General features: G+C 37.7%; 1 protein-coding gene across 1 annotated transcript; it reads right to left on the bottom strand.

The window, feature by feature from the left end:
• Window positions 1-807: 807 nt before the first annotated feature.
• On the bottom strand, window positions 808-24,205 carry entpd2b (ectonucleoside triphosphate diphosphohydrolase 2b). Its single transcript, XM_084745343.1, has 9 exons — window positions 22,936-24,205; window positions 17,276-17,393; window positions 14,327-14,477; window positions 8,845-9,004; window positions 7,638-7,865; window positions 3,802-4,071; window positions 2,570-2,689; window positions 1,385-1,519; window positions 808-1,264 (listed from the first exon to the last, which is right to left on the bottom strand). The coding sequence occupies exons 1-9, from the start codon at window positions 23,050-23,052 to the stop codon at window positions 1,049-1,051; spliced, it is 1,515 nt and encodes a 504-aa protein (XP_084601469.1). The 5' UTR covers window positions 23,053-24,205; the 3' UTR covers window positions 808-1,048.
• Window positions 24,206-25,319: the final 1,114 nt, after the last annotated feature.

Raw genomic sequence — 25,319 nt, forward strand, 5'->3', positions numbered from 1 at the left:
TAGTGCGCTTCATTTTACTGCAGCAGTGCAAAATGGGAAAAATGGGAATTTCTTACATTCCATACAACCACAAGTTGGTTTGACTTTTCAAGAATAAAAGTTACATTCAGTCCTCCCGTGTCGTGCCAATTCCACCTGGGGAGCCACAGTGCTGTTTTTAAACCTACAGTGCAGTCAGACAGTATTTGGTCAGTGACATGTTTTTCATTGTGTTGGCTCTATATTACAGTACACTGGAATGAAATGACAAAAAATACTACATAGTTAAAGACACAACACTAAGCTTTAATCTGAGGGTATTTGCATCCACATCGGATGAACACTGAACTACAATTATCGGGGACAGAGAGTAATAGGACAAGTTGTAATTATTGCAATTGTAGTTGAATCCTTTTCAGTCAGTTTAACACAGTACAGTTAAAGTGTACCCTTTATTTAGAATGTTTTCACTGTTTCCCTCTTGCCATCAGACAGCTTTTTCTGACGGGAAACTGCCGTTATATAACCAAGATATCGCTCTCTCTCACTCAACCAGACTCCACTGGTAAAATCAGTCATTGTACCTTGCTGAACATGGAAGTTGCTGATCAATCTGTTTGCTTGTTTGTGTTTTTGTGTGACTTTGGTGTATTAAAAAGTTTGTATGGATTCACCAAAGTCACACAATTACACAAACAAAGTAAGAGATCGAGGCAGCAGTAGACCAACAACTTCTGTTCTCTATGAGGTAAAATGACTATTTTTGCCAGTTGAGTCTGGTTGATTGAGATTGTGACCAATATTTGACCTTAATAAAAAGTGGGTTTACCATCAGAAAAGACTGTCTGCTGGCAAGACAAAGCAGTGAAAATATTCTAAACATAGCATACCCAACTAACCCTTTTCAATAAATCTTTAATGCAGGACCAATGTGCTGAAATACAGAGCCAACACACACACACACACACACACACACACACACACACACACACACACACACACACACACACACACACACACACACACACAAATAAACGTATTACTGTTTTCTGTTAGGTTGTTATAATATCTAGATGGTGCTTTCACTGCCTCCTTTCCTCCTCCCATCACGAGCTCGTAGTAAGATGAAGACCAGCACTGCTGCCAGCAGGAGGACAAAAAGAAAGATGAGCGTTCCCCACGCTCCCGGGGTCAGGGCCTTCCTCAGCCCCGCACTCTCTGCCGGCAGCAGATTGCTCAAGGTGAGCATGTAGCCCAGAGCCCAACCCACCGAGGCGTCCCCTGCCTGGAGGATCAGCAACAAATGATTACAACTCAGAAAAAAAAATGGGTCTTTTTATTCCTCTACATTTGCAAATGAGCATTGAGGATATATTTTTGTGTAAAGTGATGATGAATTTCTCACCTTCTTCTGGAAGGAAATGCGTGGGAATGACGTTTCATCGAACCTGTATCCTCTCAGCATGAGAATCTGAACATACACAGAGGAAGCACAGTAGTCTGGCAGACGAGACACTTGCTCCGGTGCAAGAGCAAACATCTGGAGCAAAAAACAACACATGGTTAAAATGCTGGAATACAATAAATAAATAAATAAAATTCAAAATTATGCTCATCTGCCCAGATGTGTGCATAATTATTAACCATTTCTAGCGGTTAACAACAATCAAAGTATTTAAACAATAATCTATGGCCATGTTAGCAGCTCTGGTTGGCTGCACACAGTGGTGCTTTAAGCTGGATGCTAACAGGAGCATGCTAACATGCTAACAGTGACAGTGGTAATGTGCTGATATTGAGCAGTTTGCCATGTTCACCATCTTTGTTTCACACATTAGCATGCTAACATTGCTAATAAGCAGCAAACACACAGTTGAGGCTGATGGGAATGTCACTCGTTTTGCAGTTGTTTACTTCATAATAAAAAAACAAAGTACTGGACACATTAAACAGGTCTGACAGTACTAGATGAAAAGTTAAAGGATCAAACTTATTGCAGTTCAGCCTGTGTGGAACATTAATGTGTATGCCAAATGCAGTATCTAGTCTATCTTGTGTATGTGAATATATTTCATTACATAAGTAAAATCTTTGACCTGGAACTAAATGAGAAGTCAGGGGATCACCATGATAATCCATCAAATAGCTGTGGAAAAATTTCAGTCTGGTCATGCTACTAGTGTGGCTAAAAACATCTGTAAAGTGATTAATTAAATGTAAATTATTCATGTAAATATATAATTAAATATACCTATTAATTTCACACCTCTCATTTTTAATGTGACATGTTGGCTACATGTTTTTAAATTAAAAATAGGTGTCCTTAAATGAAAGTGGTCATTAAACTGAAACTTAAAATGTGTAACTCTGGCATAATATATCAGTAATATTGCAAATGTAATGAAAAAGCCTGTTTTAAAACTTTTTCCCAAATCCAGTGATCGATAAAAAATGGTTTTAAAAGCATTCCATGATGAACTGACAATAAAGCAAAGAAAATGTAAATAGGTCGGGTGGCTCACTGCAGACTCAGAACGTGAACAGACAAAATATTACACACACACAGAACATAAACAGAAAAGAATATTACCTGAAAGAGGTTCATGTTGCACACCCTTTCGACTGTCTCCTCCAGTTCTGATGGAGTGCTCACGTGAACATGCGTCATACGCTGCAGGAAGGAGTGAATGTAGAAGAACGCAGAGAACGCCTGAAAACACGGAGAGAGGACAAAATACAAAACTAAGACTAGAACAATAGACCTTTTTCACAGCAGCCATTTTAACATGAAATAGTATAAGAATGACATAAGATTTCCATAAGAATGACACATTCATAATATCTGAAACATATATTTCCAGGTTTTTCTTGGCACTTTGAGGCCATATTGTGCTTATTTCTGGGCATATCCTACTGTGAAAAGCTGTACATTGTCAATACGTCCATACAAAGTCACAACACAAAGTTCAATGCAGATATTGTGCATAATTTAGTTCTTTAGTTCCAATAATTCTAACCGCTACAAAGCTGGACTGATAAATGTGTCACATCAGTGTATAATTATCCATTTATTTATTTTCTTAAGTACTGTATTTTAGTATAATTTATACAACAAATACTTTTGAGCACGTTCTAAAAATTAAGTTGACCAACAGATTACTAGGTTGGAATTACTTGTTGTATAAAATTGCAGCTTCTAATGAGAGGGTGTGCTTTTCTGTGATTACTGGCCCAACAGTGATGTGGTCAGTACTTTTGATTTTTTTCTTTTTTGATTTTACTTTCTCTCCACTACAATTAAGAAAAAAAACATTGGAAAACAAATTGTAATTTGTGCTCTACTATATTTACTGACTGCTGTTTGCAGGGAAATGTGATATAATAAATATGATGAACTCAGAAGCTCCTCAACAGTACAGTAAGGAGTAGAGCCAGATACATAGATATTGATTGGCTGATGTTATCACAGCTGTATCAGTCTATATTGACATTGGGATATATGTTGCCATATAGTTTTATAGCACATCTTATGCTCTGAAGTCCATTCTGCTCAGTTTCATTTAAAATGTGCAATTTTAGATCACTGCTGATTCAAATACAAGCATCTTTTATATTTCTGTTTGTGTGTTATACAGTAATATTAGCTTTGTATAAATTATCTGACATACAGAAAACAGTTTGGCTGTCTGTGCCTCTGAAATTGAACAGTGATGAACTTTGTGAGCATCACTAACACTGAGTCTGTGCCCCTTGTGTACAGGCTGACCTTTACTCTACTGTATCATACCACTAGAGTCGTCCATCCCCTCCAGCCGTTCTTACCACGAAGCTCCCGCTGACATTTGGCTGGAACACCTGATCAAAGGAGCACTGGGAGAAGGGGCAGCTGCTGAAAGAGAAGATCTCAGACACGTTGCCCACACAGTGGTTATAATGTCCGCTGCCGTTTACCGTCACAAAGGCCTGGGAGTCGTAGGAGCTGGGTTTGTAGGTTTCCGTACATGGAGAGTTGAATATATTATTCAGCTTTAAAGTTTGACTGTGGCCTGCAGGGTAGCAGGGGTTAGTGACTGACTCGGAGTAACCCTGAGACTGAGACACAAAGACGAAGACAGTGATGTGACACATATATACATACATACCTTCAACTCTCTACTTGAGGCTGTGGATGACAACACACAGCGTATCATTTGAGAAATTTTGATGGCTGAATAGCTAACTAGTACTGCTTGTAAACATGCTGTCAAATTATATTTATATATTATATAATTGTCAACCGTATACAGTGTTACTGACTTTGAATCTTGCTAGCATGATGTTAGCTTTCCGAGCTAATAGCCGAGCCAAATGGTTCTACGAGCAGACTGGACAAGACACATCTCTTGCTACCAAGTCGCTTCTAAGATGTGTCCTATTTTCTGCACTCATGAAAAATGTTTCCATTGCATAAGAACTGCATGGGTGTTCCAGGTATTAGTCAGAGGCGGCATCAGTACACACATTTTCTACTTCTAAGTACAAATACTTGTGTGAAAAAGACTCTGATAAAAGTAGAATTACAAATTCAACTTCCTTACTTAAGTAAAAGTGAAAAAGTTCAGGCTCTGAGATGTACTCAAAGTAAGAAAGTAAAAAGTAGGCCTCGGAAAGACATTTCTACCTGCTGTTTCTGTGCAAAGCAGAAAGTGAACTACAGCTTTTCTCTGAGGTCAAATCTTTCTCCCCCATTTTGTTACATCCTTTACATAGTTTTTAGTGTTGTTACGTCTCTTTCATCTCATTTGTTTTTTGCCTTGTTATGTTTTTTTTGTCTTATATCTTTTGTCTTCGTACATCTTTTTTTGTCCTTATATTGTTTTTCGTCTTGTTACGTCTTTTCATCTTGTGTCTTTTTTCTCTTGTTACATCTTTTATGTTGTTTATCTTGTAACATCTTGTTTGTCTAGTTTTCTTTTATCTTGTGACGTTTTGCAACATACTTTCCGTTGTTTTTCGTTTTGTTATTTTTTTTTTTTGTTTTGTTACATATTTTACGTTGTTTTTCATCTTGTTGTGTCTTTTACGTTGTTTTTGTTGTCTAGTTGCGTCTTTTTTGTCTTGTTACATCTTCTATGTTGTTTTTCATCTTGCATCTTTTTTGTCTTGTTACGTAGCTTTTTCTCTCATTATTCCTTTTTGTCTCGTTAGGTCTTTTATGTTGTTTTCCACCTTGTCACATCTTGTTTGTCTAGTTAAATCCTTTTGTCTTGTCATGTCTTGTTGCATCTTTTACATTGTTTTGTGTGTCACCCTTTTTTTTCCCTCACTTGTCAAGTTATGTATTTTTGTATTATTATGTCTTTTTTGGCTTGATACCTCTTTTACGTGGTTTTTTTACTTCTTATGTCTTTTAGGCTGTTTTTTGGTTTAGTTTTGTCTTCTTATGTCTTTTTCGTCTTGTTACATTGTTTTTGTCTTGTGTAAGGAATAGACAGTACAAATGTATGTGTTAAAATGTACTTAAGTACAGTAATAAAGTACAGAGATATCTTCCACCTCTGCTGACAGTTAATGTAACATCTGGATCCTGACCAGAGAAAACATGTGCTGTCACTATCTACTTTAAGCAGGACAGCACTTGTTATCACTATGCCAGAATGTTCAACAGTAAAAGACAAGTAATAAAACAAGGGTAACTTCAGTAATCTACAAAAAGAACCCTATTTTCCTGTGTTTGTGTGTCTAAGCATTTGGTCCAGTATTGAGTGAGAGCACTGCAGCAGTCACCCGCAAAAAGGACTGCTATGTAGTTGTGGGCCATTGCACACTGTCAAAGTACGTCCAGTGCTTGTTTTTGCCACTCACACTTGTTTTTTTTTGTTTATTTAATATTTTGGGGTGCTTTTATGCCTTTAATTTTTTATTAGGGACAGCTGAAGATTTGACAGGAAATGGAAGAGAGGGCGGGCCAATGATACGTAACAAAAGGCTGTAGGCAGAAGCCAAACTTTTAGTCGCTGCAGAGGACCCACAGCCCCGGCACATGGGGCAAACACTCCACCAAATGAGCTACTAGGCTACCTTGTCACTGACTTGTTGTTCTAAGTGTCTGATAACATTATAAAAGGGATCCCTACAGAGATAGACATCTTATTAAAGAGTGACATATGTTTTGTTCAATCAGAAACAGCTGTTTAAGCGTTCTCGCCAAACAGACCAAACTTCATTCACAGAAACATAATTTCATAATTGTCATCATAATCTTAATTCAGACTCAAAAGAAAAAAAAATAAACCTTGCCAAAAATGTCTTGGCTCATCTTTCTGCTGTTCCAACAATCACCAGCTCTGGTTTGGTCAAAATAAGCCATTAATTCACAGCATTAGATGTGAAAATAGGGAGCGGGAGGACGGACATCAGAGAAGCAGTGGGAAGAAACAGCGTGTACTGCCAGAAGATTCTAGTTCTGATTCTTATGAAAAGCCAAAACATTTTTAATTCTGTCAAGTCTGAATGAAGGGTGTTTGAAAAATGAGAAAATGACTTTCTGGAATGGGGTCTGATGGGTTTGGCATGAACAATAAAACAGCTGTTTGTCCCCATAGACACAAAACATGAGAAAATAAGGTTCAGGTTGAAAAGAAAACTAAGCTTCCTTTAAAAAAAAATATCTTGAAAACATGCTTCAGGTTCAAGGCATTCACTCTCTCTTCTGTGTTAAATACTGTGAAAAGATCTATAACCAGAAGTGGGAAGTAACAATTTTTTTTTATTTAGTACTTAGGTGATTACTTTGTACTTGACTTGTACTCTTGTAGAGTTTTCTGGTATCTGTACTTTATTTGAATATTTATTTTTCTGACAACTTTTTACTTTTGCTCCCTACATTTTGAATCAAAGATCTGTACTTTCTACTCCTTATATTTTCAAAAAAAGCTTGCTACTTTAGTTTGAATGAAATGTTTATTTTCATTTTGCATAATTGTGCATTGCCCTTCCAACATCAACACCGATTTCAACCTAACTAGATGGGACAACAAGACATAGAAAAGACCAAACAAGAAGGATGTAACATAAGACAAAACAAGATGAAAATGGCATAAAAGATGCAAAAAGGCATGACAAGATTAAAACAATGTAAAAAATGAAACAAGATGAAAACGAGGCAAAAGACATAACAAGACGAGGACGACGTTAAAGATAAAACAAAAAGAAAATAACCTAAAAGACATAACAAAACAAGAACTATGCACCAAGACCTAACAAGACAAAAAAGATGTAGATGTAATAAGACAAAAACGATGTAAGATGTAGCATGATGAAAATGACATAACAAGACGAAAACAACATAAAAGATTAAAATGACAAGCGAGGCTGCGGAGAAAAGATTAGGATCAGTTAGCTTTGCACAGAAACAGCTGGCAGAAATGTCCTTCAGAGGACGACTTTTTACTTTAATACTTACATTTACATTTCAGAGCCTGTACTTTTTCACTTTTACTTTAGTAAAGAAGTCGAATCACAGCCTCTACTAACACCAGTCTTTTTTTCCACAAGTATTTGTACTTCTACTTGTGTAGATAATGCGTGTACTTTTGCCACCTCTGTCTATAACCACTACATACACTATGTGCTGATAAAATAAAGATGGTTTCAGTGAGTGTGACATGTTGCATTACCTTCACTATGTGAGCCAGCAGTCTCTTGAGGACCTGATCCTGCCCGTAGCACAGGAAGCTGTGTGTGTACAGAGAGTATTCATGGCCATAAAGACGCAGCTTTATCCTGTCGTTCTTGTCCTCCACTTCCTCCTGAGTTGCGAATGTTATCTGGGTGGACGCCCCTCCGAAATCAAGCGCTCCCACTGTGGGCCTGCCGGGGCTGAACCAGTGCCCCACGAAGCCATACTGCAAACAGGGAGACAGAAGCAGAGGACCGTGTTCATTATCTTATGGGCTGATGTCCATTTCAGACACATGAGGGGAGGAAAAAAATTTTAAGCTCACTCTGCAGCTGACCCAGAGATTCATCTGCACTAACATGCTGATAACAAGCAGCCACCACTGACATTACAAAGAATAGTGTCACGTGATCATTAGTGATTAAGAAGCCACTAGGTGTCATCAGTCACCCTATAGATAAGCTTTAAAGAGGGGACCACTTCAGTCAGATTATTCTTTACAACATTAAAAGGGTTGGCCCATTTAATTTTTGAGGTTTTTATATCATCCTTTAGGTTCCCAGTAGTGTCCCTACAACAAATTTTGGTGCAAGAATGTAGGTTTTAGTGTCAGTGGCCTCATTACAGAACAAAGTCCTAGCTGCTTCCCCATATTAACTTGATAGGCCCAGGATAAAGATTTGATCAAAGAAAATCAACCGCTATTACTGTGAGCTTAAAATTGTTGTATTTTACGACCTTGCTGCAACTGGCATTTGCCCTTTGTGCCCCCAAGAAAATGAGAGCAACAAAGGCCAAGTGGCCTGACCCTAAAAAGGTGAAATTCCAGGTCTGGTTGCCACCATAAACCCCCTAGATTGAAGTGGGGGAGGGCAATAGCACTATAACCTACGTCACCACTTTTCACTAATTACTGAGTGGGAGTTTCCATTTGAAATACTTAGCTGGAGTTGCCCTTTTATTGCAAAGATTGAACAAATATTTTTTAATCGATTAATGGGAAATGATTAGCCGCCATCCTGCTCCACAAAAGTAGGATACAATCGACCTAATTAGTTTGTTGTTGCTGCACATCGAAGGAGAGTCATCATTTTATTCTAGAGCACAATGTTTAATTAAAAAAATACTGGCACAGATGCTTTTACAGTTTCCAGCTGATTAAAACCCGCTGACCACGAAAGCACACTTCATACAAGTTAATGCACCTTTATGAAGTTCTCTAACAGATAGTTGACGGTGACCCAGCCGTACGCCCCCTCCTCTTGACCGCTCAGTATGGCCGCCCCCCGGTAACTGAAAGGGTACGACTGGATTTTGTGGCCCACCTCCTGCAGGATCTGAGCCGACTGCTCTGGGCTGGAGATCCTGGTGGGGAGAAAAAAAAAAGAAAAAGAGTCTGATTTTGCTAAACTGCTACAAGTTACACCTGCACTAGGTAACTTTTATGGACCTTCAGAGTAAAATGCTGCTTTTGGTGGTCCAAAATGAGCAGTTTTCAAAAACTGTGCTTATTTCTCACTGAGTTACTGCCCCAGTCTTCTTGTTTGACTCCTGACCTCGGACACTATTAAGTTTCAACTGACCCAGATCCTAAGGCCAGTCCTTAGAAAGTGTCACGGAAACGCCACAGTGAAATCAGTTACACGTGGCTGTTTGCAGGACCAGAGGCACCAGCACCTGGTCGCAATTTCAACCAGACTCATCACACTCAGACAGCTGAAAACAGAATCTCTGTCATTTAATTATTAATTAATTTTGGTTATGTAAACTGTTTTTGTTACACTTGTATCTTTAAATCTGTAAATGGTTAAATCCAAGTCAATGTACGCATGTGTCTGAAATTCGGTGCCTAAATCCCATAAACATGTCAGTCAGATCAATTAACACAAGGTTCTCTCAGCAACAGTGTAAGAAAATTCTGAGTTGTAGACTATTGAGGGAAATGATGACGAGATCAATATTTAAATGAATTAATTTATGTACATTGTTTGGAGTTACATTAGTGCAGATGGATGTTTTGAATGCACAGACAGAGAAAAACAAGGATGCTGTTGCTTTTCACTTCATTCAATCGTTGCAGCTTTCGGACACATTTGAACTGAGTGAATGATTTACATGTTTGCTACCGACTGAGAGATTGTGCAGCTGTTTTCTGTTGCATATTTGCATAAAGTCAAACCTCACCAGCTCTGCTCTCAAAGGTCTCCAGACAGCCACACTCTCTCACTCGATAATTGATCCTAACTGATACCAATAATAATTTGAAGAAGAATGTCATCACAACCAAAAATCCACACACGACTAGTTAGTTCAGTTTTGTTTACAGCAGCCTGTTCAATTACTTTTTTTCAGATTTGAAAAAAGTAGGAAGTCAGTGTATATTTATTTCTCATGGCTGACTTGTAACGTTAGATATTTAAATGTGTGTAAAACAATGTCACTTTTTTATTAATTAATTTATTTTTTGGTGCATTTTAATAGTTTTCATAATTGGAAAAGAAATATTATTCGTAAAAGTGCAGAAAAAAACAACTTTAAAGCTACTATGAGGAGTTTTTAAATGGTTATGAAACAGCTTCAGTTTAATACTGGTGCCTCTGTATTGACCTTCACAAGCAACAAGAACACCAGTGAAAAAACTGGCTATTTCTGTAGTATTGTTGTTAATGGCTGCCACCCAGACGGATTCTCCTTTTAAATCAGATGACACGAGCCTGTGTTTACATTTTCCCAAGCAAGCAAAGTGAGTTTACAGTGAGTAGTGCGTTCGCCAGATAAAAAGAAGCAGGATTTTTACTTATATTATTTTTGATGCTATATTTTGTAGTTATTACTTTAGAAAAACTACTAATATTGTCCACTGGGGCCTCCAAAATCAACAATATATGAAAGTTCCTTTTAGTAGCTTTAACATCAGTTTGACTGTCCTAAATTCTCTCTGCTTAAACAGCCTGACATAAACGTTTTACAGCAACATGTGTTTCTGTGCTCAACAACAAACATAACCAATGAATGGGCTAATTTATTATTTAATAATAAAATAATGATATTCTAATAAACAATACAAACACTTGAGGGTTGATCAAAAGACCAGATTGAGGTAATTAAAGGGATGGATTCGGCCTACGGGCACTTGAATAAGCCTGTACTACCTATTTCTACTCATTATGAAACTAATAAATATTCTGTAAACTTGAAGAACTTTTATGAGCAGGAAAATTGAAAGGGCCAGCTGACAGTAGCTTGTTAATATCAAGTGTTGGAGGATTATTCCCTAATTTAAATAATAAAAGGATGAGTGTCTACTTGCACGATTAGTCAACTATATAATAAAATACCTTGCTAGTTGGCACCAGAAATACTTGTCCATGAAACTATTTATCTATATTTTATTCATGTACAATGCCAGTTAACTGTTGCCTCTAAGATGTTATGCAGCCACCCACCACTAACCTGAGCTGCGGCCCCTATTGCCAGTGCAAATGCCCCGAGGGCCCATGTGACCCTGAATACATTATCAGCAAAGTCAGTCAGATGACAGCTCGTAAACAGCACGATTTGGCAGTTTTTTGATTTAGGAAATGAAAATAGGGTTGAACGTAGGCTGTGCCAGAATAAACTGGTATATAATCACTCGACTGGAGCAATGCTTAATCACATTGAGCACAGATACGCACATTAACCTACAAGCAGAGCAGGCTGCTGCTGCTAGCACTGCTAACGTTAGCCACTCTGTGCAGGGCTGGCAGCTCACGTCAGCTTCAGGTAAACCCAGACCCTGTGATTCTTTTCAATCTGAAAAGGTGAAGCACTTAATGTACAGTGCAAAGTGACACACGTTTCAACAGTGTTTAAAATATGACTTGGTGATTGTAGAATGTGATTAACAGCTTTGAATGGCTCTTAACACATGCAGTGGGTTTTTTTGGACAGTGTTTAACATTATCAATTAATAAATTGTGCTTAATTTTAGCAGCTTTCCCAGTGTTTTCTTACTGTTAGACTAGTCAACTAGTCAAAATTAAAATTTGTGTTTGGTTGACAGGGAAATTAGTCACCTAGTATCTACAGGGCTCATATCTTAACAGAAACACACAGGAAGCTCAGTATGCAAAATATGATAAGACATGCAAGTTGACTGAGATAAGAACATGTCTGTATAACTCCTGTGAGTTTACTGAGTGACAACAGTTTTTCTTCCACAGCACTATGTATACAGCCAAATCGTTTAATTATAAAGAGATGTCACTGGTGAGGTTGTTTACTTTAACTGATTGGTTAATTGTGTAGTTCAATAACTGGTTATCGTTTAATTCAGCTAAGTTAAATATACCCAGAGAGCTAGAGAGGAGAGTGATCAGGAATAATAATATGATCAAAAATGAATGAAGTAATTAGTAATGAATGAAGTAAGTCATTGTGTTAAGGTAAATTTTGTGCAAGTTTTATTTATTTGCAACAGAATATAAAAATAACCACAGAGTGTAATGTGTAGGGTGAGCACTTCAAGCCCCCAAAACATTTTACCTGAACAAATATTAAACATAGATATATTATATAGATATACACTAAGGAGCTTTTATGCTTGTTATTAACATGCATTTTGCTTCCAAGATGCACTGAAACACTGAAACGCAGTCACTCAGACCACATTCAAGGTCTTGCAATTCTTCCAGCAGTGTGTGTGCAATGTGTCCTAGACCGCTTAACTGATGTCCTGTGGGTGCATCATTTGGTTCATCATTATGTGTTCGGATGTCTTACCTGCTAAGAACAGCAGCAGATGTTTGTGAACAGACTAGTAACCACAATATCCCCAGACTCCATTCAAAAAATTGCACAATTTTAAGTTGTTGAATGAGGAGAACCTTTATAAACTTGAATGAAACAGCTACAAAAACATTCTCAATCATTTGTTCCTTCTCATAAATTTGGCATGAAATGCAATGTGTTAAGTTGTTTATTTCCTTATGACAAATGGTCAGTCGTGGTGTTGCAGTGCTGGCGACTACTCCTTTCTAAAGTGCTTTTACGTTTAGCAGTTGTTTGAACACACTGTTTTCACCATTTATGCAAAATTTATGATAGAAATCAACATTTTATTGATGGTAAACATGTCAAATTTTACACACGGAGTAAAAAGTAACCATCATACTCATAGAGAAATTCCCCAGACCTCCTTAAAAATCTCCCAATTTTGTGAGTTGTTGAGTTGAAAGAAACTCTAAATTTTTTGAAATACTGTCTATGACAAACTCTTTGAAATTATTTGGGCCTTCTTTGCAAATTTGGCAAATGTTATACATTATATTTCTTTCTTTAATCTCAAAAGTATTGTCTCTGTTTCTCCCCAGCTGTGCTGATGTAGTTATGGGTTCATTTGCAAATCACAAGTGGTCATTAAAGATGCATGTGGAGACGTACTGTAATGTCAGATGTAGGGTTGGGCGATTAGATGAATATATTGTCAATCTATGATGGGCTGAATCCATCGCTGGTCCCTTTTTTTGGTCAAATTTTGGAGCGATATTTGTCATTTTACTTTGCTAATGTAATGGTGGGCGGAGTGACAGCCGCTGCTCCGCGCCACACTCTCATCCAGCAACACAGTTCACACCCAATCAGCCGGACAATGAGCGCTCTGAGCTGGGTGAGGAGTGAGAAGTAAACAGCCTGCAGAGTTAAGAGTCTTTGCACTCTTTTCATGCAGTGAATTAAGGGTTTCATTTGACCAAACAAGAGTTGGTGTTTGTTGGAAGAGTGGACAGACTAACAAGGACAGTTTTGGTGAGTTGTATATGTTCTTCTGTCAAGTTGGAATAAAGTGTGTTTTATGAGGAGTTAATACAGAAAAAGGAAAATAAATGTGAGAATATTTAGTTTCTAGTCACTTTGTGAGTCTATTTTGTTTATCTGACGTAATGAACATGTGCAGCGTTCGCAGTAAATTCGCCGCTTGCGCACGTTTCACAGCTGAGACTTGAGAGCTGGGACGAGGTAGGCTGACGATGGTCATTAGGAAAATTTTAACATATCACCCAACTTAAAGCTGTCCACTTGTGATTGGGTCACCCAGGTGCATGTTAATACCAGGTGTAAACAGCCTCTCTGTTCCTATATTAAAAATGCATCAATATGCAGTTTCAGAGTTGATAATGATAATGACCAGTTTGCTTCTCCACGGTTTTGGTCAACACACTGTAATTAACACAAGAAATATTGTCTTTTTCCCTCTGAAGGTGCTGTCAAGCAAGAATATAATTAATGTAAATTCATCTCTCTGCCTCTGACATGATTCTAGTTGCAGTTTTCATTCACAGTCACAAGGGACATTGCACCATAAACAATAATTCATATTTTCTGACTTATTGGATTATATATCTGCCACCAACATGTCATGCATCTCTAGGCCTTATATTTATTTTATATTTTAATACTGGTTTCATGTTGCATAAGGCAGATATTGTTTTGAAGAACATTTTACTGTAGATAAAAATGTTTATTTTATTATTATCACACTGTATCCAAGGTTAGCCGAGGACAGTAAGAGGAGTAGAATAAAGGTGACAGGAAAAAGACCAAAATCACATAGAAACACAACAAACACACACACACACACACACACACACACACACACACACACACACACACACACACACACACACACACACACACACACAGACTCACTGCAGAAGCCTCATGCCAGCTGTGGCTCCCAGGTACACAGGTGTGAGCTGGTGTCTTTCTTTGGGGATGTCCTTCACCGCCTGGTCCAGACAGGCCTCTAAGCTCTTCCCTGCTTCTCCCTGCTGGCCTGCATAGCTGGAGATTCCTCCTCCTGGGTGAGAGATGTACCGGATAAAACACAGACAAACCCCGGATTACATCATAGACGTGTAGAGTCTTGTTTTTATGTTAGCACAAAACAATGTCAACTGCTGTTAACCACCTGAATCATAATGCAATTTGATCAGTGGTGGACAGTAACAAAATACATTTACTTGAGTACTGTACTTACGTACATTTTTTGAGTATCTGTATTTTACTTGAGTATTTGTTTTTTTTTGGAAACTTCTGACTTTCACTCCACTACATTTTAAAGACAAATATTGTACTTTTGACTCCACTACATTTCTAGGAAGGTTGTTGTTACTTTTCGACTGAGCACATTGTTGAAGTCAGCTGTTGCTGTTTTTTCTTTTCTAAAATGCAATTGGTCACATGCTGTGTTCCTCACAGAAAGAAACCAATCACAGTAGCTCCTCTCAAATGGGACTGATGTAAAAGCAGAAATACATCCAGGCGCTCTCTGTAACAAGAACAAGCAAGCGAACAAACAGGTGACACACATGAAAATCATAAAGGGTGGGAAACAGACAAAGACAGGAATAAAAAAAAGAACACATGAGGGAGGACCAGGAACTACCAAAATAAAACAGGAAATAACAAACAAAATCCCAAACCATGACACTGTGGGTAAACTCTGAAAATGAATCAGTCAGTGTGGATGTACACATTACTTTTATTGACTGAAACCAAAAAATCTATTTCAAGAACAACATATTAATTATTCCTGACAATTACCAGAAGTTCCTGATAATAGACCTGATAATAGAAATAAAACAAGTAAGGGGGAAACAAATATTTTAACATTTTAACAAATATTTAAGGAACCTTGGAGCATTTCAGTTGTCTGGTTTTAACTTTGACATTTCATTCTCACGAATCTACCTAATGATCAAAGCTCATTTCTGACTGGCACGTATTTTGCAATTATGAAATGTGACAATGCAAACACCATATTCATGACTAATCTGGGAAAAAAAACATGTTTTTTTTTTATCAAAGTCAAGAAACATAACACCCTTTGGCAGAACAGGAGTGGCAAAGAACTGAGCTCAACTCTGACTCATTCCTGATTCACGACTGCCGGAGACAAAGATTTGCTTGACTTGCGGTGCTGAGAGAATCCATTCACAGCAAACAGCTGGCACAATGTCAGATCCAACCCACAGGGGAGTATAACAAGGAAAAGAATATTCCCGAGTATAATTTGTCAGATTTAAAATAAACAAAACAGACAGTGAATAGTTCTGAAATGAGGAGAAAAGACGTCATTCCAGGTATCATTTCACCATCAGAGACTTGGCCATGTAATACTGTGCATGGTCAATATAGCACTATATTGATTTACCTTAATTACTTCAAATGATTTTATCAGTCGTAATTATGACTGATTATTATGAGATTGTGGATATTGGAAGTGAATGGTATTTATGAGTTGGACACCGTTATGCTTCCACATGACATAAATTAACTGTGACGTTACTGTATAAAGGATTCTAACAGCAACCCAGACACATCAGAAGTATCAGGATCCATGGATGGATTAGTGTGTGGACCCTCTGGACACAGGTCCAGGTGCTCAAAGGGTCAGAGGCCCCCCTGGGCTTCACCTGCAAAATGTCACTCAAATGTCACTCTGACTACAAAGAGACCACGGACACAAGCTGACGCAAAACAGACACCAGAGACATGCAATATGACCACAAAGAGACTGAAACAACTATGATACACAAAATGACCATAAAAGATACGCAATGACCGCAAAGAGATACAAAAGAGCTAGGGACATAAAATCACCAAAAAGAGATTAAGACAACTACAAAGAAACACAAAATCACCACCAATCATCACAAAGAGACACGAAAGATGCATAAAAACCACAAAGAGATCCAAAATTACAGCAAAAAGAGGCAAAACAACCGAAAAGAGACACAAAACAAGTACAAAGCGACGCAAATTATAGGGACAAAAATGGCCACATGGAGACATAAAACTACAAAAAGACACATAAGAACAATAAGGAGAGACTAAATGACCCGAAAAAGTTGCAAAGCAACTGCAAAGAGATGTACAACCAACAAGTCTGCCAGTTTTGCTTCCATGTAGGAGAGGTGGTATATTTCTTATATCTGCCTGTGTCCCATTGTCTCAAAATTCATCAAAAACACTACACTACTTCTCATCATTTGTACACTCAGTGTGTTTCAACCACTTGCATTTTCACCATATTCTTTCTCAAAATTTGGCCTGATACTTTCAGGAAAATGCTAAAACGGATGCAAAAATTTTGTGAATTGCTGCTGCAGCATAAATAGGCATGTAGGCCTATACTGTATATGCTCAAAACACTTCTACACTTGCAGAAATATGCCAAAATATATGGCTTCCAATTGTAATTATGTGGTTAGCTTCTTAACATTAGCTTGTTAAATAGGGCTGCACAATTAATTGCAATATTATCATGGCACATCATCATGATTTTAATTTTGTTTTTGCAGTAAATATGACTTTTTTTTTTTACCATATCATTGCTAAAGGTTGTCATAAGCAACAGGCTATGATAGTGTCACACAGAGGCCATATTTCGGTAAAAGATATAAATCTGAAACAAACTAAGCACAAGAATCAGATACAGATAGTGTTGCACCAGTGGTTTCTGTCTGTTTGTCTCCTTTTTTAACCGCAAATCTTGATGCTGATGTTGGAATGTGCTGTAGGTGCTGTCCTCTAACCCCTTCAGTGCCACCTCTCAAAACACTGATTTTTGGAGGAGAAAGTACTGATACTTACCCTTAACATGACATTCACTGTGCTGGGTGACCACGCCTGTGCCATTTTGCTTGTCTGCAGGCCACTTGTAGATGTACAAAGCTGTGTGTGAAGATCCAGCATCCAAGACGATCCCATACTACAGAGAGTAAAAGACATAAAGAGAGGTAACAGTGAACAGGGTTTAAAATAGAAACAGCTGTGCATGTTTCCAAAAAAATAATTGTGTTGACAGCCTTGAAAGGGGGAGTCCAGTTAACAAGACTGGAGAACATAAAAGAGTGGATGAGGCTGCGTGACCTGAATTTGGGCACCTGGAAGGCATTTGGATGCAGACTGAGTTAACGAGTAAATCAGTCTTCAAAGACAGACTTCTGGGTGATACTCGACATGGATAACTAATCTCAGGGCTTAAGTTACTGTAGATTTATATCAAGAATATCTCAGGCTTGCTCTCAGAGGCATGTTGTTTTTCAGCAGGTCCCTGTGCTCACTGTTTGCACTATTTCTGATAGTAATTAGATGACCTTAAAGAAATTTTGGGTGGCTAATGAATTTCTCAAACTCCTTACAGTCAAACCTGAAATAACCCTGTTGAAGTTAATGATAAATTTAATAACCTGGCATATCCAAAGAATTTGGAGTTACGCTTGACTCTACTCTTTGATTATCATGTAAATAAGTATAGTCCTGTTCTCAGAAAGTTCATATTTGGATAAAGTGAGTCATATCTTCATGATTTTCAGAATAGATATTTTTCACAGCAGCCATTTGGGCATGAAATAGTAGGTTAAACACAGGTGCGTCCTTTCACATTAAAACAATAACAAAAGATGTAGATGTGATGATATTGTGAAGTAGTGTGGGATCATGGGAGTTGTCATCTTCACTTTAAAACAACCATCATTTCAGATGAAAACTCTGACATGACTCGACATGACATGACTTTAGTCATGTTTTCCAACTTCCTTCCTCACTGTCTGATGTTTTCTCATAAGTTATAGCCACAAGTAACTAGCTAGCAACACCTAGCAGGAACTAGACAAACATTTGAGATAATGTAAGTATACAACTTAAGAAAATATATAACATATGTCTAACTTTTTTTTAAAAGGAAATGTTACATATTATGTCTTTTAATATACTCTGTGCAGAGGATTTAGGCGCCATAAGGATGTACATATTTGAAAAAGGAAAATATATATTTATACAGAAAACAAAAAAAAAGAAAACAGTGGCACCAAAACGTTCGACATTTTAGAGCTGTCCTGAAGAGAGCTCCCTCTCTCAGTGAGGATCAGCTGAGGACAGCGTGGTGTTTACCTGTCACAAGGCTGTCATCAGTAACACAATGATATACAGTATGTGCCCTCAGGGGACCTCATGACTAAAAAACTGGTAAACTATACTGTCAGCTCATTGTAATGAATGATGTAACCTGCGGAGCGACAATTTGATGAACAGACAACCAAACAAATAAATAAGAGGCTGTGCTGTCCTGAGAATTAAGACAGTCAACAAAGGTTAGTGATACCCTAAAGACCCCTGTCTCCTGGTTTAAAAAGAAACAGGAATACTGCTCAAGCAACTGGCAAACTTTCTGTGTTTTTTGACAAATTCATTAAATAATTTTGCTATCGGACATGTCTCAACTATGACACGTCAATTCTGTAGCCCTTTTAAATCAAACCTAACTGCCGTCTCAGCCCCGCACGGCCGGGATTTTCGGCATTGACTGTCATGGGAACTGAACCCTCTCAGGTGCATTTTAACATCCTGTTCATGGATGCAGTCTCTATCATAACCCTTCATTACCATAAGAGGAAGCTAAAATGTATTACCGTGTACTGATAACTTTCCCAAATTTTCCTAGACACCGTTTATCTGAAGCATGGAAAATACTTCCTTAAGTGCCACGGTCTGCTCATTGTGATGAATAGCCTGTTGCCTTGACAGCACTTCCACATTCACCATAATGTTGAATATTACATTACAGCAGCTTTGATGTCTGAAAGGAGACACTTGTCCTTTTAGAGACACTTGTAGAAATCCAGCCATGCAAAAAGGTATGTGAGTGACAAGCCAAAGGAGAGGGACCACACACACACACACACACGCACACAGAAATCCACATGCAGGAATAAATACACCTGCACATACTCATCCTTCCTCACTCGGGCATTTGTGAACACACAACTTCTAAAATCAGTACAACAGATCAGCAGTAACACCATGGCAAGAGTACCTTGTTATATCTCAAAATACTTTCTCATTACTGCTGTGCAGTCAGCTGAAAGGACTCGCTCTAACATTTGCCAAAAACACAGCGGATCTCTAATGATCTGCTTTGTCCGTTCATTCAATAAACTGTGAGAACTACTGCACTTTCCACGCTGCAAAATGTAAGAAAAACCCTTTTGTGTTCTTGGTCGACGCCATTATTACTGAGTGAAAGGGCGGCTACATTATGCCGAATAAGGAACCATGGGATGTTTAGCTGGTAAGACAAAAATGAGGGAGCAGAGGGAAGAGAAGCTGGAGTTGACCTGTGCTGCAATCATGCTCTGAATGCACAATCAGCTCAGCACTACAGTTTCATGTCCTCCGTGTTTTTCACTTGAGTTCTTGGTTGCAATTCTTAGATATACAGCTAAATATATGTAATACAGTATAATTTGGTAATATATTATGTTAAGATACTTGCAATAAGTGTAAGTAAGTTAATAGGTAATGAGGCCCTTATAAGATACTTATTACATTAATTAAGATGTTTATTATAGTTAATGTGTTAATAACACATATAGGTGTTAATAACAGCATAATAAACATGATTATTGTTACATTAGACGATATAAGCACTTATGAGAAACTTGTTAACAATATTTATTAAGGTTAATTAATCATTTATCATGCACTTATTACCACTTAACTAACACACTTTGGTAGTACTGGATCTATAGTGTGAAGAATGCTTATTAAGGTTATTTAATCCTTTATTTTGCATTTATTAGCATTTAACATATGCATTTTGGTAGTACAGAATCTATAGTGTGAAGAAAGCTAATTATAGTTAGAACAGATAACCATCATCATCATCATCATTATTATTATTATTATTATTATTATCATTATTATTATTATTATTATTCAGGTGTTTTGCTTTTATTGGACAGTGATACCCCCAGAGATGAAGGAGGAAGAGTAAGAAGGTATGTTCCAAGCTGGATCCTAACTCTATTGTTATAATCTGACAATAAACATGTTTATTATGCTATTAACACTTATATAGGCGTATTAACACATATTGATGTTAATAAGCATCTTATTAGTGTTTTATTACCTATTAACTAACACATATTTAATATAAAGTGTTACCCAAAACTTTTTACCATTTCAGTTTTTCTAACAGAACAGTATCTGACTGTTTTAATCACCATGACAGAACAGCCTGTTCTTTATTTATTTGGTTGCCTGTTGATGAAATCATTGCTCCACAGGTTGAGTCTTTCCTTACAATGATCCAATGATACAGTTTACCTGAGGGCACATACAGTATATCATTATGTTACTGATGACAGCCTTGTGACAGGTAAAAAACATTCTGTCCGCATTTGATCCTCAGCAAGAGAGGGATGAGTGACATTTAGCCGCTTAGAAATCTGAGGGAGCTACAGGGGGCTGCTCGGCTAAAAGAGACATGGGCTTCCAGAAAGTCTCATTAGAGAAATTTATGGGGAGCCCTGACATATATCTTACTACAGTCCCTCCTTCAAGAAGAAAGTGGGGACGGCATCACAAGAGCATGTGGAAGATTTCAGCTGAGATCTATTTTTCCAGATTTCCGCCACACTGATCTTTCTAAAATCATTTCAATTTCCTCAAGCAGCATCAGCATGTTTCTGTTTTCGTGGTATTTGCTGTAATACTCTCCCAGATGCTGACAATTTTATTTCCAAAAAAAATGAAGCAAAGCAGGTTTTAGTTGTAAGGCCAGGTGAATATGCTTGTTAAAATGGGGAGGATTCAAGGTTAATAATTTTAGAAAAATATGCCTGCCTTTCACAGCACAGGGAACCAAACTAAACTCGAGAAGATAAAGAAAGAAAATAGCTTCAAAGTGACAAACTGTTTGACTGATGATTTTAAAATGAAAATGAAAAAGTCCATTTCACATGTCATTTTCTACATACAGGGTTGCTTTGGAGTTGCCTGAACATTTCTTTTTCAAGTTTTCTTCTGAATTTTAATAGTGAGATCTAATGCTGAAACAATAATTATCCATAACCTGGAAATCTAAAACATTCTATTTTCACATTTAATTCCCAGTTTTCATGTAAAAGTTCATCTGTGTTCATTTGTCCAGCTCATTCATTGACTGTTGTGAGTGCAGATGCTGAATTAAACCTTACAGAAGGACAAGTTTTTGACTTTTTGCTTAATTGCCATCACAAGTGTTTTCATATGACACTAGAAGGTGTCATGGAGAAAAAAAAACATGCACTTGGAAATAAATGCTTTTGATTTATTATCATTATTTTACATCCTCACAGTCAAGTGTGAGCTGCGGCCCACTGGTGGGCCTTGAGTGGTCATGAAAAATAACTAAATAAAACCTTTTTCATTTTCAATTTCATAACTTTGAAATTAGTATAAAAATGTATGATAATTTTTGAAAAGTAATCAGAACTAGTAAAACAAAGTGATTAACCAGTTAATCATCACAGCTCTAAGTAATATTTAAGTTTTATTTATGTTACGTTTATATATGTTTACCTTTGTTTTCCTGATAGTTATAGCAAGCATCCAGCAACTAGCTAGCAATGGTTAGAAGGAAGGGCACATTTACTTTGAACAAATGACATATTTCTCTGTGCTTGAACATTATTAGAAACTTTCATCGTGATGTAAACACACAACACAACAAAATATATAACATACTAGTGACTTCAGACATTCTAATGCAGAAATGTTATATAGCTTTAATTGTGTTCTTTCTTTACAATGCCTCCTCCTGGACTTGAATTGAATAATTCACACAATGGATACAATTTAAATTTGACTTGGAATTTTATTATGGAGCTGCAAACATTAATTAAACAATCACTTATTAATTGATTATTCAGTTAATCGCCAACTATTTTGCTAATCAGTTCATCGGTTTGAGTATTTTCTTTAGAGAAAAAAGTCAAAATTCTCTTATTTCAGCTTCTTTAATGTAAATGTTTTCTGTTTTTTTCACTCCTCTATGCAAGTTTGCTGAATGTCTTTGGGTTTGGACAAAAAGACATCTGAGGACATCAACTTGGGATTTGGGAAACACTGATGGACGTTTTTCACCATTCTTTGACATTCTAAAACGAACAACTGTTAATTGGTTAATTGAGAAAATAATCAACTGTTGAACTGACTGTGAAAATAATCGTTGCAGCCCTATTTTCTTTAACACTGTCAGTCTCCACAGTTCAGCAGAGCAACACTCAGCTTCTGAAGACAGGAGAGGACGCAACTATTCAACTTGAGGGGGAACAAGAAATACTACAGTCACAGAATCCTCCAGTGCAACATATTTGCGCGCAACACCTTTTGCGCCCTCGCACCGCCGAGCTTCGGTTACACCATCCCCGACAACTTAACACGCTGACAAACACCGAGCCAAAAATACCCGACGGAACCGACCTTACCATGAACCCCGGCGCCTCCTGCACGTCTTCAGTGGGGACAGTCAGCAGCAGGATGGCAACAAGTCCGAACACCAGCAGCCCGATGGGGACGACAGGATGAGCGGAGCGCTGAGCCATGAAGTGAAAGTGAGAAGTGCAGCTCTGCCTCTTGCGCGCTGCTCTCAAACGTGTGCGTTGATTTAATAGCGGCCAACTGAGAGAAGTGGCTGATGGCTTCCCGCTGGCTGGGCGTTATCTCAGCCCGCCCGTGGTTCACGCTTCACCTGCTGCCTGCCTCCTGTTTTACATTTCACTTGAGCTAGCAGAGCCTGACCTGGATTTATGGAGCTGCCGAGCGCAGCCAAGTCCTCCTCAATGTGGCCTGAAACCTTCCTCCCCCGTCTATGAATGAAAGCAGCTCCAAGGCTACTGGTGCCATGGAGGGAAAAAATGTTTGTATTATGCCGCTCATTCACATGCAGTGTTTCTGTAGGGTGGAGCTACAGTTTAATCACCACCTAACCTTATGTAAGAGAGAGAAAGAAAGTCACATGATTCATATTTATTCAGGCATGAGTGTGAAGAAAAGGGGTGGCACAGCTGACCATGCACAGGCTTTTTTTTTTTTTTTTTTTTTTTTTTTTGGAGTGAAGAGCTTCAGAGTTGTTTTCCTGCTGTATTTGCATGTGAATGGGTGCAGCTTCAAACCTGATTTGCAAATGTCATCCTCATTTGAATGTCGGAGTAAAGCATGGAAATGAAGTCTTCACTAAAGGCCTATACTTTCTTTTGTACGTGCACGTTTTTTAAAAGTGTATTTTTGTTGAAATCCTCTTCTGACAGCGTCTAAATTTAGCAGAATATATAATGAGGTAATTTGAAGGAGCTTATGAATAATTGCACTTCTTCATGTTGTCACTCAGGTTGCTAATTTTTACTTTTGTGTCCTTAATTAGTTATTGTGAAAACAAAAAGGGACTAAATCAAAAATAACCAATATGTTTATCCCTTTCTCTATAGGGCTATTTACACAGTTGTCCACTGGGTCTTAAAAAGTCTAAAATCCAATAACTTGAATGTGTTAAATGTAGTTTTGACAGGTCTTAAAAATATATTGGATTAATGAAGTTAAAATGACTTTTTTCATGTTTTTTATTCTTCCTTTTTGTCTTGATCACACTGTAACAGCTACAAAGCAAAACCAGCATGGAACCAATAAAAACTCATATAACTTGCTGCACCCTGGTCAGACTTTAAGGAGCACACCAGTTAATGTGTAACAAATAATAATATTTTATATGATATTTGACCTAAGTCTAAAGAGATAGCTCACCCAGAAATGAAAGGTCAGTCATTGTCTACTCACCCTCATGCTGACTGAAGGTTGGGTTGTTTTTTAGTCTACAAAACACCGCTGGAGTTTCACAGCAAAACAGCACTGCAGAATCTGCCAAACAATGGAAGTGAATGGTGACCAGCTTTCAGACAGAAAAAAAAAAAGTCTTTTCTTGAATATAATGGAACAAGGTGGCACTCGGCAACTACTTTCTTTCTAATATCGTCCAACTGTATCACAGCATGGAAGGAAGTGTGCATCTACTCACAGATGAGAGGCCATGAAGGTGCAGGATGTTAACACATCCACCTCACCTGAACTGTAACCTTGAATGTCTTCTTTGTGGTGTCCGATATCTGTTAGGCCTAATAAATCAACTAACTGTTGAAACAACAGATATGTAAATGTCTGATGTCTTTCCAATGTTGGCATTCCCATGTCTTTCACAAATACAGTAAACAAGCAGCTGGGAATAAAAGTGGGCGCGTCTCGACGTCAAATCCAGTTCCTGTGATTAATTGTTGCTAGGAATTAATGAAACATTACATCAGTAAACTGACATGGAAGTGGGCCAAAACATTAGTCATGAAACAATCTGAAGATCTGTTTAATATTGTTCTGTGTGACACAGCTTGCAACTCTGTCACATGGTCTTCATCAGTTTCCTCATTTGTAATGACCGTAACTGTTCAGACCTTACTGTTGGTTACTCCAGTTATTTAGTATTGCACTTCAATACAGTTGGGAGATTTACAGATATAGAACTTAAAAAGAAACAAAGTAGCAGAGGCTGAAATATTCTGACTTTTATTTTCTAGTAAAGGCCAAGCTCCAAAAACACCAAATCCTACATTTACCATAATGCAACTCAGTAGCATTTTTCAGTAGCGCCTCCCTGCCTTTTAAATGTCAACTGTGTCAAGAAGGAAACCCTTGATTTAAGATCTACATACATTGTTTATTCATTGTGTACAAGCTAGTTATGTTTTATAATGTGACAATGCTGTGGTTAAGATCTAGGTAGGTTGGGGATAAGGTCTGAGATTCCCTTCCAGACATGACCGTAAAT

The sequence above is a fragment of the Lutjanus erythropterus genome, chromosome 20 (genome assembly GCF_056507025.1).
Source record: "Lutjanus erythropterus isolate fLutEry1 chromosome 20, fLutEry1.hap2, whole genome shotgun sequence".
Lineage (NCBI taxonomy): Eukaryota > Metazoa > Chordata > Actinopteri > Lutjaniformes > Lutjanidae > Lutjanus > Lutjanus erythropterus.